Below are 12741 nucleotides of genomic sequence, written 5' to 3'. Positions count from 1 at the left end.
TCTCCCTTTAAATGCAAAATGACATGAGGCCATTTTGAAAGGAATGAGAAAAAAGAACAGAAGTTTACTTGTCATTAGATATAGATAGTAATAACCAAAAGCAATAACCAACCCATGTGAGCAAATTGAATACAGACAAACCGCTATGCTAAATAAGAGAGGAACACCAATTATGTGCAGCAGAGCTCTTATTATATGGCATTCTGATTACCTTAAATTATATTTTTTAACAGACATCCGTTTTTATTTTTGCTTCTAAAACAGGTGAAGTTCCTTTCAAGTATTGACGTCAGCTAGCCTCATCAATTGTTCCTTTAATAGCTCAACTACCACTACAGCCACAAATGCTATGAAAGAGCTAAGTACTCCCTACACAAAGGGGACGCGGTTTTGTCATTGCCGCAGCATGTATGCACGGCCTAGTCTTTTACAGCATCATAATTGATATTGATTTTGTGTGGTAGAGGTCCCTCCTTCCACGCACCAGTCTTTATTTCCAAAAATGAAAGGAAGTTAAAGACATCATGATCCATCTTGAAAATAAATCTAATTTTTCCCCTCTTAAAAAAATGTAGTGAATTTAGTACTCCTCAGATGTGCTGGACTGAATCCATGGCAGGGCTCCAGCATGGTCGGCAGGACAGCAAGTCTCCACGTGGGCCTGCCTACACCGCTTGGCCACGCTTTTGGGGGTGCCCCTTTGGGCCACCACGGCGGCACAACATCGGCTCCTCTTCAGTGTTACGGTCCCTGCCGATCCCAGCACACAGAGGCCACATGCCGAGCGCACCCCGATCCAATCCACCCCGGGGCAGAGGCCACCAGCTCTTTTGGCCACCAGCCAGCAACACAACTGCCAATGCAGTGTCCGCGGTCCCATCCAGTCCCCACTGTGTCCCAACCCCACCGTTATTTCCTGTTTGGTCTTTCCTTTATGTTTTGACCCTTAGTTATTACTAGAGCTTCATCTTCCTCTCTCACAGGACTCCTGGATTGCACTATTTATTTATCATTGCTATTATTTTGGTTTTAAAAGATAGCCACAACTCAGGGATTCGTGGGGGGGAGAGTGCATGCTACCAAGAACGCCTGCTAACAGTTGAATGGAAAACCTCGGGCCGTGCCAGGTTAAACAAGGCAGGCCAAGAGAGCTACAAAGGCCAACTGAGTCCACGGGAGCACTTGAATTCCTGGGGCAGGCAAGGGAAATCTGTGGAAAACACGGGAGTGACACTTCTGCTTCCTTCCTGTTTATCAGACAAACTCAACTGGGGATTTACTTCCAGGTGTGAAGAAGGTTTCTACCAACACGCAGTTTCACTTGGGACCATGAAGGAAGTGTTGGAGGCTAATGGCAAACTGGCCTCCCCTGGAGGCCCAAATGCCACCAGCGTTACACACAAAGGCTTTGCAGCAGCTCGCATCCCAGCAGCTTCCCAAAGCTGTGCAGAAAAGCTTCCAGCCTACTGGGCATGGCTGCTGCTGAAATATTAACCCGTGTGCTTCAGTCTTCTTCTGCACCCTCAAATTTCACATTTACTGTAATGCTTTCACTGCTCACAGATCCCAAGTGCCCTCTGGTACTTTTTTATTCTAGGTACAGTGCTCATTTATAACAAGTACCTTTCACATGCACGGACATACTTGTTTCAGCTGATAGACACACAATGTTTGAGACTTGGATGACAGCTAACTTTTACCCAAGCTTTATGGATAAAAACAAATATTGTTGAAGGCCTGCGGAAACGTGCTCTCCCATAAGATGTCCAGTACTTCTTGTTGCAGTCTGGGCTAAAAATATTACAAGTATAGCTCACAATTTTGTCATTCCCACTGCCCATGGGAGCAGGATGTGCAGAGGCGAGGTTCAGCGGACATGAAAAGTTCATTCAGGAGTCTGTGTTTTTTACATTTTTAAAGTGACCCCAGACACTGGGAGCCCTCCATTCGGCTTTGACCAGGTTTGACTTTTTCCTGACCCCTCCTTCAGGCCATAGGGAAGCAGGAGTCAGATCCTGACCATCACCTTGATCCAGCTTTTCTGCAATTCGGACAGCCCTTTTGGTTCCCGTGCCCGCAAAGCATCAATGTCTCCCACAATTCAGCTGTGCCTTTCTAAAGCTTCTGCCTACCAAACTCAGCAGAAGGGCTGTGGCTGGCTGAGACCCATGCCAGCCCTCTCCCACCTCTCACTGATGCCCAGTCCTATTCCCAGCTGCACTTGGTGGAACCGATACAGATTGTGGTCCATGATGGAAAACACAGGGCAAACCGAACCTACTGCATTTTCCCAGGATCTGTTCAGGTCAGGATATTAACCAAGCCTAGCTCCTCTGAAGAAGATACAAAGCAAGACTTTACACATGCTCCTTCCGCTCATTTTTCTCAATCTAACATTAAAAGTAATTCTTTTTGAAACCTGAAATCTTTCTGATAACCCCAGAGTCCTGACCCAAGCGGCGGTGTGATTTGGAGTGAGGTGGTGACCATGTATATAAGATGGAGAAGATACAGAGATGTCATTTCCTACAGATTAATTCTCTACAAGCTGTGTAAACTTTCCTTAATATAAACAAAGTCTTTATAGACAAAGATGCTAGGTTTTTTTTCCCCCTTTGAATTATTTAGAGAAAAAATAGGAATGTGATTTGCTGTCTAGGCTTTTCAGCCGGGACTCAGCAAATTGAGAGTTGTTCTTGTTGCCTTCCGTGGCAACTTCCGCATGGTCCCGACTATGAAACAAATGTAAATAAACTTGCAAAGAAACAACCTTGCAAAGCCGGATATTACCGAGCAGTCTCAAGTTTCCAGAGTAGATTGACAACAGTTTATAGTTACGCCCAGTACGAATCTCCTACTACAAATGGGCACCACAGTGTGAACCCAGCACAGCTGCCCAGCGTCATCTTCACTCCCAGTGCTTTTTCCATGCCCTTCCTTTGGGGAGGCTCTAAAACTTGGCTGTAAAAAGGCATCAGGCAGTAACTCTGCAAAAGAGGGAATCCTCCACACAACCCATTTGGTGGCCTGGCTCTGGTCCACATTTGCTGTCTCCCGTGGGCGTTCAGCATGTCCCAGCCTGCGGCAGAGACAGGGAGGGGAGCTGCCTACGCGCCTTGCCCTCCTGCAGCACCTGGGGTGCGATGGAGCCTCCTGAGAGGAGGCAGGGTCTCTCTCTCCCCAGGGAGCTTGGGGCACCCTTGGTTTGGAGATGGAGCATGAGAAGGGGCAGAGATGACCAGATGACTGCAAATCCCCAGGGCTTGGTGTGCCCCAGGAGGAGCGGGAAGAATCCCCAAACCAGCCTCGGAGGTGACTGAGAGATGGAGGCTTGCCTGGGGGCATGGGGGAGTGGGCTAGGGCTGTAAAAACATGGGAGGTGCTGGACTTGAAAACAAGAATGGAGGATGGACCTGTCCTCCGAGGACCCCGTGGGATGAGAAGAGCCTTTGATTTTAACCTGAGGTGGTTTTTTTTCTGCTTCAAAAGGCACCCTGCTGGAACCTGGTTTCTGAGAAAACATAGAGCTGGGGAGTCCCTGGGAGTCTCCTTGTGCACTCACTTTCAGGAAAAATGTCGGGGGTCTACCGAAGGGCCTGACTCAGTCCCATTAGGAATGGCTTTGCCAAATAGACAAACAAGTCATTACAGACAAATATAAAAGTACCATCAGAAAGCAGCAGTATCATCCTTTAAAAATATTCCAGAGCACTTAATTCCCACTTATATTCAAATATACGTAGGACCAATTAGAAATGTTATTTGCTGTTACTTGTTTTCCTTCATTGTATTACTTCCTATCAGTACATTGCATATCATTTAAGAGGAAGAGTGCTTTCATAAATCAGAAAGACATTTTTGTCTCATTAATGCTCTAAGCCTAAAAATAAAACCACAAGATTTAAAACGAATGTTTGTGATATTTACCTACCCTTCAGAAAGAGATCTCCATGCCTAAAGACATGATTTGCTAGAGACACAGTGGACACCTCCTCCAAGTGACACTATTTACACCAAATAGAGCAGAAAAAAGTCACTGGTGCTCATGACCCCCCAATATTTTGGAAGTCAAGACCTCATGGGGAGCGTTTGTGCCACATTGCCCAGAGCTGGGCGCTCAGGCTTGGTATAGGGAGCAGCAATGCTGCGTTGCTGCTGAGAGCCTGTGCCTTTGCATCTCCTGGAGCACTCAGGGATGCAATTTGGAGGGCAAACTTTCAGAGTGGCAACTTCTAGAGAAGACAGTTTGCATCGAGAATTAAATAACCAGGATGTATTTTGTCAGTACAAACACCTATGTTTCTCTGAAATTTCTTACTGGAAAATACCACAGCCACCCAGCTCTCTCCCTGTTGGTGATGTGTGTTTGTCATACACGACAGCCTCACCCAGCAGCAGGGTTACCTCTTCGGTATCACTGCTGCTTGCAGCCACTGCTGCTTAGGATAGCCACCGACAGTCCAGAGCTGGCTGTTCATAGCTGGCCTTTTTTTTTTCTTCCATCTTCTCTCTCCCCAATGGCTGCAATACCTGCTTCTGACAGTACCTGTGGTTTGACTTTCCAGCTTTCACTGGGAAAAAAAATACTAACAGTGAGAATAGATGCCTTAATACTGCTCCTTAAGTTAATAAGGCCCAATATGTACTGGAATCTGATTTCTCAGTTTTCTTTATTAGATACTTTATCATTTGGTCTCCATTTTCCAACCTGATTTGTTACTACAAGAGAAAGCAATTATGCGCTCAAATACGATTGCAGTGTAAAACTCCAGGCTGTACAACCACGGGCCAATGACAGACACGGCTCTATGGGTGATACTGTGGCCAGTGAAACAGCTTTGGTACGGGTGACGCTTGAGGCAGGCAGGGACCAAGGCCTGTGCTACCCCTCCAGCCAGACAGCACAACACAGCCAAATGCTGTCAGTCTCATGGCCAGAGGTGCAAAAAACCTGGTGGCTTCAAAAGGAGGAAGCTCACAGCAACTTTGAGTTACATGGGTCCCCACCATGGACATTCCATTTTGAATTTGAGGTTCAAAGTAGCCACAGACCTTCAAAGCAATTGTACCAGAAAAGGGAGAGGCTGGGACAAATAATATCCCAAAGTACTTCAAAATATCCATTTGTTTGGTGGTCTCTAAACTCAGTCCAAAGCATTTGTGAGCTTTGAAGGAGCAGATTATTTTCTGGTTAACACTAGATGAAATATTGCTACACTGAGCCCAGCAGCAGCGCCTCGGTGCTGATACTGGCCCATAGGTTCCTCACACTGCAGCCACTGTACTCACACTTACATTGCACTGGGGCCCCTTTGCCAAATACTCCTCCCTGCCACCCGCAGGGATGCACCATCCCAAGAAACAAGCCCCAGGGAGCATCACACAGCTGCTCCTCATCTCACTTGGACACGACGCATGCTACTGGCTAGCAGCCACCCAGCCCTGGGTGCTCTCAGTGCTCTGGCTGCTGCCAAGCCGTGGGGAGGCTGGGGGCTCCTGGGCCATGGCCACCTCGCAGCCAGTCCTGCCTGCTGCAGGTTGCAGAGAGAAGCTCCTCGGCCCCTGTGCTGGGCCAGTCAGGAGACAGTGGCTGCCACTGGCCACGTGCCAGTGCAGACTGCACTGCCTTGAGTATTACGTTCCTGCTACACATCCTGTTTGGTAGGAAACAAACGTGCTGGAGGAAATGAACAGGATTTTGTTTTTAAAGGTATTGTGTCAGGTACATCAACAGCTCTACCATACACGTTACTCAGCCCTTCAGAGAGTGCTCGGGTTTCACTTCTGCTGTAATTGTATCAGCATCTTGCTTCAAGCCTCTCCGGCTTTCCTGCTCCTTAATTTATTTTCCTTTGCAGTCATGTGCTGAGCCATCCACTGTGCTCTGCTGGCTGCTGAGCCACTGGAAACACATCACGCCAAAGCCTTTTAGTGAGTCACCTATGGCTCTTGTTTGCAGCTTTCACTTGTGCAGCGAATGCCAGCTCCGTGTTTAGGACCTATTACTTTAATGACGACTCTCTTTTAGCCCTAGCAGTTGCTGAGCAGAGACAGTAAAACTGAAGACTTCTGAGGAGGAAAAGCAGCCATTTGTCAGGTTTTAACAAAACGTCTGGCACAGAGGTGGCTCACAGAAAGCAAGGAACTAGCAGTTATTAATCCAGTAACGGTGAGCGTAAAACCAGCTGACATGCAGGAAGCAGCAAGTCATTAAGCAGGTGCTGCAGCAGGCCAGCGAGAGGTACAGGCCAGCTCCTCCGGCATCGGCACTGGGGCGAATGCTGTTCAGATATTTATCAGTGACATTATTTATTCTGTGTTATTTATGAGTGGAATATGCAAACTTGACCGTGACCTGTGAATGACAGGGAGCTAAGAGGTATATCGAATGCAGGAGCCAAACGTCATAAACACAGAGGAATTAAACAGCTCGGAGATCTGTCAGAACAACAGGACGGGAGCTGCAATGGGAGCGGGGTACAAAGGTGGTGTCAGAGCCTCCAGGTGGGGCAGGCTGGCTCACAGCACAATCAGCCAGGCTCACATGTTGGGAGCACGAAGGAGAGGCGGCTGCCACCTGTAGATGTGCCAGCTATGAGGGGACAGCTCTGGAGCCACACAATGCCAAGGCAAACTGAACTGTGCTGCCTCAGGGAAAAGGGCCACACAGCCACGTGGCTCCCAGCTGGGACTGCTGCTGCCCCATGGAGCAGGATGTGGGTTTCGGGATGGTCTGTACCTTCCCCTGCCCACAGCCACTGCCACACGCACCTGGAGCCCATCTCCTGCGGCAGCAGCTCCTCTGGCTCTTCACAGCACTAGCACTGGCAAAGTGGGCCGTCAAACTCCAGCTTTCTAACTCGGGCATCACTCTGTATTTGCTAGTGCTTAAAACCAGGCAGAACCAGACTCTTAAGAGTAATTATTGATCCCACAGGCTCATTACAGCTGCCTTTACTCCCCCTGCAGTGATTATGAGCAGATAGTGTGTTTTAAACAGCAGGGTTGTGTCTACACATCTGCTAAGTGACATTTAAATGAGTTAGCTAGTACCTGCAAAGAGATGCATTTTTCAGCACCGGCCTTTTTTCTCTTCGGCGCAGAGAAGGGGGGCAGGCAGAGCGAGTCGCTCCACCACAGGTGAGCTGGGAGAAGTCCCACGGCACCCTGTAGTCCCCCTACACCTCGCTCATCTCCCACCTCCTCCTGCTGCCGCCACACACTCTGCATGGAGGTCCACACGATGTGGGAAGGGAAAGCACTTTGCTTCAAGTCTAGAAGCAACTTTTCCTGGCCTGGGACAATGCTTACTTATACTTCAGGTACTTCAATACGCCACTAGCTAGGGCAGCCTGCACCAAAGATAGATTTAGCTTCATTTTAAGTGTCTCATAATTTGAGGGGGGAATTCATGTTTAAGCGTTTAGTTTAAAGAGAGTTAGGATGTGCAAGGCATGCTGTGATCCCTGGAGGAGGAACTCATGCCAAACTCCAAAATTCAGAACAACTTTAAGATATCTCAAGTCCGAAGGCCAAAACCAGCTACTTCAAAAATCAATAATCATCCTTTAAAATATATACTTAAAGGGATCTTGGCTGAAGTTGGGGCAGCTGTCAGAAGCAGATCACAAGCACCCTCCATTTAACTGCTTGGAGAGTCCTGGGTGTCACGACTCAAAGATAAAAGACTCCCAGAAGCCAGCGTTGTGGCACAAAAACAGCTATCTTAGGGAGAGTGGGAAGAGTTATGAAAAGTTAACTGCTCCAGGGAGCTAGCAGATGTTAAATAGAGTAATTAGTTCAGTCTGAAAAGGGAGAGCCCTGTCATCAGAGAGCTGCAGTCCATAAGCAGGGGATGGACAAGGCCTTATGAGGTGTCTGAGAAAATGCTTCTCATCAGGAAAGGATGCAGGAGAACTAAAGAACAGTCAGAACACCACTCAGGAAAGAAGGCAGCCTCAAACTGAATTTGCAACCGTTTACAGAAGAAAATTGCTTCACTGGAGAGAGATAAATATAGTCCCAGCTGAAACAACTGCAAGGAGTCTAACACTGAGATTTTATGAGCAATATGAACCTGAAGAGCAGGCAGGATGGGAGCATCTCTAGGGCAATGATCTTGGGGCACCACAGGCTACTTCCCAAGAGGCGCACAAAGGGAAGCCAAGGAGCAGGGTGATGGCACAGAGCTCTGCCCTCCCACCAGGATGCGTTCAGTAGGCACGACTCAGAAGATGCCTAGCGCAGAGGGGCTGGGGAGGGAAGGGGCACAGCTCCGGCCAGCTGCTAACGCCCAGCGTGGAGATGGGAACTCGCTGCTGCCTCACACCACAAACATCGCTGCTGTGACCCAGCCGCACGCAGCCACGTCCACAAGATGGGATCTGTGCCCTGCACTAACTGGTGCCAACCACAGGGATGGCGGGTGGGAAAACACCCGCGGGTCTGCCCCAAAAAGCGGGTGGGGAAACATCTGGGAATGGACCCTTTGTGGGTTCGTGAGGGCAAATTCACATTAACAAAAGATCTCAAGAGGATCTTGTGGAAGAAATAAGGAGCCCCTCCCCCCTCAATTCTGGCAGTTTCCAGATGGGAAACTGAAATGAAACTCTTTTTTTGAAACGTTCAGAAACCTTTTGAACCTCATTAGTTTTCATTTCATGTGGCTCTGCACAGAAAAAGTATATAAACCTGCAGCTCTTTTAGATGAAATGATGCAACATTCAGATTATATCGATCGGAGCTGAGAGGGGAGCATTCGTCTCAGTAATATTTTAACAAAAGAAGTCATTTTATGCAGTCTTTACAATGCTTTCTTATTTCAGGGGTCATGGGAGCTGCATAACACCAGGTCTTCACAGCCTCAGAAACCAAATTACTTAATTTTGAGGAAACAATACCTGCATGCAATTAGGCTCTTAACTTGACTCATGTGAGTAGTCTGAATTAGTGCATGGAGAATACTTGCATGCATTCAATTGCACATGTGTAAGTTTTGGCAGGGTCTAGTTCTTAATCATGTTAATCTTGAAGCACTGCTTTCTTTGTTTTCAGCAGCAAACGTAGCAAAACTATAAGCACACCATCCACTTTGAAAATCCTGTAAAATCAATTTTGGAGACTTCAAGGAAATCAAAGGAAATGTGATAAAATTAAAATGCTCCCACTTAAATAAAATTTTATTTCCCTTCCAGTAACATACAATATTTAACTAAGAGTTTTAATACATTCAGTAAAATACGAGCATATTATTAACCTCTTCAAAATGACACAATTTACTGTAAAGTCATTACCATTCTGTTCACTCATGTCTGGCCTCTTTGTTTCAAGTCTGTTTTCCCAGCTTACAATATCAGGTCAACAGACTCTAACATAAATGAGTAATGTGTCTGGAATTTTTCCTTGCAACACCAAACCTCAGAGTGAGCACAGCTAGGAGGGCCATGCTGTGAATAGGATGGGAAGCAGCTTCAGCTGCACCTCTTCTCTCCGTTCTCTGTCCTGTTCCCACTTTCCCTTGCAAGAGACTCATCCACAGGCTGGTGTCTGTCCCTGACTTCATTTCCTCCTCTTGCAGCTCTCAAACAGCAGCTGGACTTTTGGAAGTCCAGAAACATGCTTTCTCAGGGTCTAGCAGACAAAAACATTGCCATGCTTCCCACGTCCTCTTTCAAAACCTGCAATGATGACCCGGAAATTCTCAAGGCAAACTGGTTACTGCAAGGTGGGACAGCCAGATGGGATCTACTCAGATAAAAGTGTTTGTGGTGATTTCTCAGCTGCTGCCCCAAGGTTACTCAGTGCATCTAGGGTGTGCCCTGCTTCTTGCTATCTGCTCCAGGTGGAAATGAAAGCCCAGCAACCAGCAAGCTTTACTGACCGTGCTGGAGGTGTCATGGAGTTGGAGAGTGATGTAGATCTCTTTCCTCAGTGCCTGAAATTTCTATAGTCGTCAGGTCTGGGGAAGCGGGCTGTCCTTCTGAAAGTTTCTGTCAATAAATCTAGTGTTTTATATGGATATTAGCAAATAAAAACCAAGTTGTGTGAAAAATGTCAGTTCTATTTCTGCCAACAAAAGTATAACAGGAAATTGTATGCTTAACATATGTGGATAACTGCAAAACTGAACCACAGATACGTAACCACTATTATTAAGATTGGTAAATACGTCTGTGGAGGTGAAATGGATTATGCTGCTGGATGTTTCCTTTAACATAAATTCCAGCTATGGTGTCACTTTGCATACGAAGGTAAAGAGAAGATCCTCGCAACTTCAGGAAAGAAAAATGTGTTCTTACAATTTGATCGTATATTTCACTTTATCTAGTTGCTTAACACAGTGATGGGAAAACCGATGTACTGAGGTATCCAAGCTAAACAACTGGCTTCCTGAACACCTTAACTTCAGAAATGCACCGATAGCTTTGATAGGAAGGACTTGAAATGAGTGTCTTACACATAGACCAAAAACAGAAAAGAAAAATCAATAAAAGCTGCTAAGCCACGAGCTATTTTACATGATATCTGAAATAAGCATGAGCAGAAGCAGGTCACACCCCAGATCTGAATCATACAAGCAGGTCTCATTTGGGATGCCCTGGAAGGCCCCACACAAGCTGTGGCTCTGCCAAGCAGTGAGTCTGCCGAGTGCTCTGCAGCAGGCACCTGGATCCCTGGGGCTGTTCCCACCGCACCGGAAAGGAGGGACGCCGGCCACCGTAAGCACCGCCACCTGTCCTCTCCTTGGTCATCCCAGCAACTACATGAGCAGGGAGGCTTCAAAACACGGTCACCAATATTTTTACTTATTGGAAGATAAGGGGGTTGGAGGTTTTCTGTTTGTTCTTAGAAAGCACTTGTTTCCCTACAGAAAAAGCCAGGCTTCTTTCTGCAACCCTGAGGCTCAGGCTAAATATTTTTCACACTAACTTCTTCCAGCAAACGGTGCAGTTACTCCATCAGCTAAACCTCCCCTGTCCAGTCACGGGTCCTGCCCAGGGCAACGGAGGGGCTCCACCTGAGAGGGACAAGGCAATTGACCCCTCCACCATCCTTCTTAAATGAGGTGGAACAAATTAGTAGCAATATTTATTTGTACCTAATAGTTCAATCAACCCCATGATCCTAATGAAAGAAAGCACTCACACTCTTAGATCCTCTACCAAAAGGATGTTGCATGACACAGAGGTGGATTTCTTGAAGAGTTACAATTTTCTAAGCAAAGAAATGGTTTATAACTCTTGGCCAAACCAGGGCTTCAGGCTGCATCCTTAAGGAGAAAAGGAATGGAAGCTGTAGATGCCAACAGTCACCTATAAGGATTTTCCCTCCATACCCCTCTCACTGTACCCATCACACTGGGACAGAGCAAGGCTGAGACATGGTGGGACACAGGTGGTGACCATGGTGAGGAACTGGTGACAGGCAGGCAGCTGCTCCTCATGACCAGCCTCCGATCTTTGTTATCTTGGGGTTATGCTCTCACTCAAGTTGCAGATTGCACAAGATAACTTATTTCTGAGCAAAGCACCCAGCAACCCACCAGCCACCACAGTCATTCAGGTGGCAACTGAAGACTTCAACATGCACAAAGTGAAATAATTGATCAACTCGAGAGGATCCTAGCTGCCATACCTTGATGTTTACCACCACAAACCACACGCAAGCATTGCTGCCCCCAGTGATAAGTCCTGGTGAAGCCCATTGAATTTCTTAGAGGTGACTACCAGTACACTTGTGACCACGCCACAACTTTCTCCTGCCGATAACAGCCTGGTAGCCAATTAGTCCCTAAGCCCCTGATGAGGGCATGGCTGCTTCAGTCTCCCCTCATCTCCGAGGCCACAGGTACCTGCATGTGGCCAGGACAGGGCCCCTCTCCTCAAAACACATCTGGGCAGGCTCCAGGATACTCCAGGTTGAGGGCTACTCATCCGATTTCTTTTCAGACTGGTGATTTGTGACTCACAGGCAGGCAGCTATTTTTAGGGACAGCTTCAGCCAGCTCCAAACGGACACACAACAGACCGCCGCTTCCATCAGCCAGAGCAACTCTCACAGACCAGCTCCCGACACGGGTCCGCGCACAGCTTCAGCCACCGCGGCTTGGGCAGAGGCTGCTGCTCATTTCAACCTGGGGGCTACCCATCGCACAGGTTATTGTCAACAATGCGAGAAGTGCCTTGGACAGGCCATGTTTTTCCCCTTCCTTCCCTCCCAAAAACCATCCCCAGAGCCTTTTCCAAGCCACTGTGTCAGCAAGCACAGCGCCGTCCAGCACAGACCGTCTGATGTCCTCTGAGTCAGCCACATCCGACGAGCCGCAGCTGGCCTGGAACTGCTCCAAAGGCTTTTCCCTTAAGTTTTGTTGCACAATGTGATCTAAATAACCAGTCCCATCCAATTTCTTTCCTTCATGGGTTTAAGGAAACCGTATTTCACATCGTGAGGTCTCAAGTTAGGGAAACATCTTAAGGTCAGTGTCCAAAACCAATTCAGACAGCAACACAAATAAACACCGATTGGAAAGAGAGAGACACCGTCAGGAAAAAATCCTTTCGTGACTAGACTATCGCTTTCACTACCATCATACTCTGGAATTTAAGTTTCATCTCTTTCTATGAAAAATACGAAGGAAACAATGTATAACCAAGGAATGAATTCCTCCTCAGCCTTTTCCTTCTTATAAATTTGTCAAGACAGTCTTTTAGCAACACTAGTTTAAAGAAATTCAAAGTTTCT

General features: G+C 47.2%; 1 protein-coding gene across 1 annotated transcript in view; it reads right to left on the bottom strand.

The window, feature by feature from the left end:
• The window catches only part of RTKN2 (rhotekin 2), a 106028-nt gene extending 93860 nt beyond the window's left edge, over positions 1-12168 (bottom strand). Inside the window, exon 1 of the mRNA XM_050711978.1 lies at positions 11852-12168. Coding sequence (XP_050567935.1) covers positions 11852-11892 — 41 coding nt within the window. The 5' untranslated portion in view covers positions 11893-12168. The remainder of the gene's footprint in view (positions 1-11851) is intronic.
• Between the last annotated feature and the right edge of the window lie 573 nt (positions 12169-12741).

This window comes from Cygnus atratus, chromosome 7, assembly GCF_013377495.2.
Source record: "Cygnus atratus isolate AKBS03 ecotype Queensland, Australia chromosome 7, CAtr_DNAZoo_HiC_assembly, whole genome shotgun sequence".
NCBI lineage: Eukaryota > Metazoa > Chordata > Aves > Anseriformes > Anatidae > Cygnus > Cygnus atratus.
The sequence above is the reverse complement of the archived record's forward strand: the minus strand, read 5'-3'. Positions and strand labels throughout refer to the sequence as shown.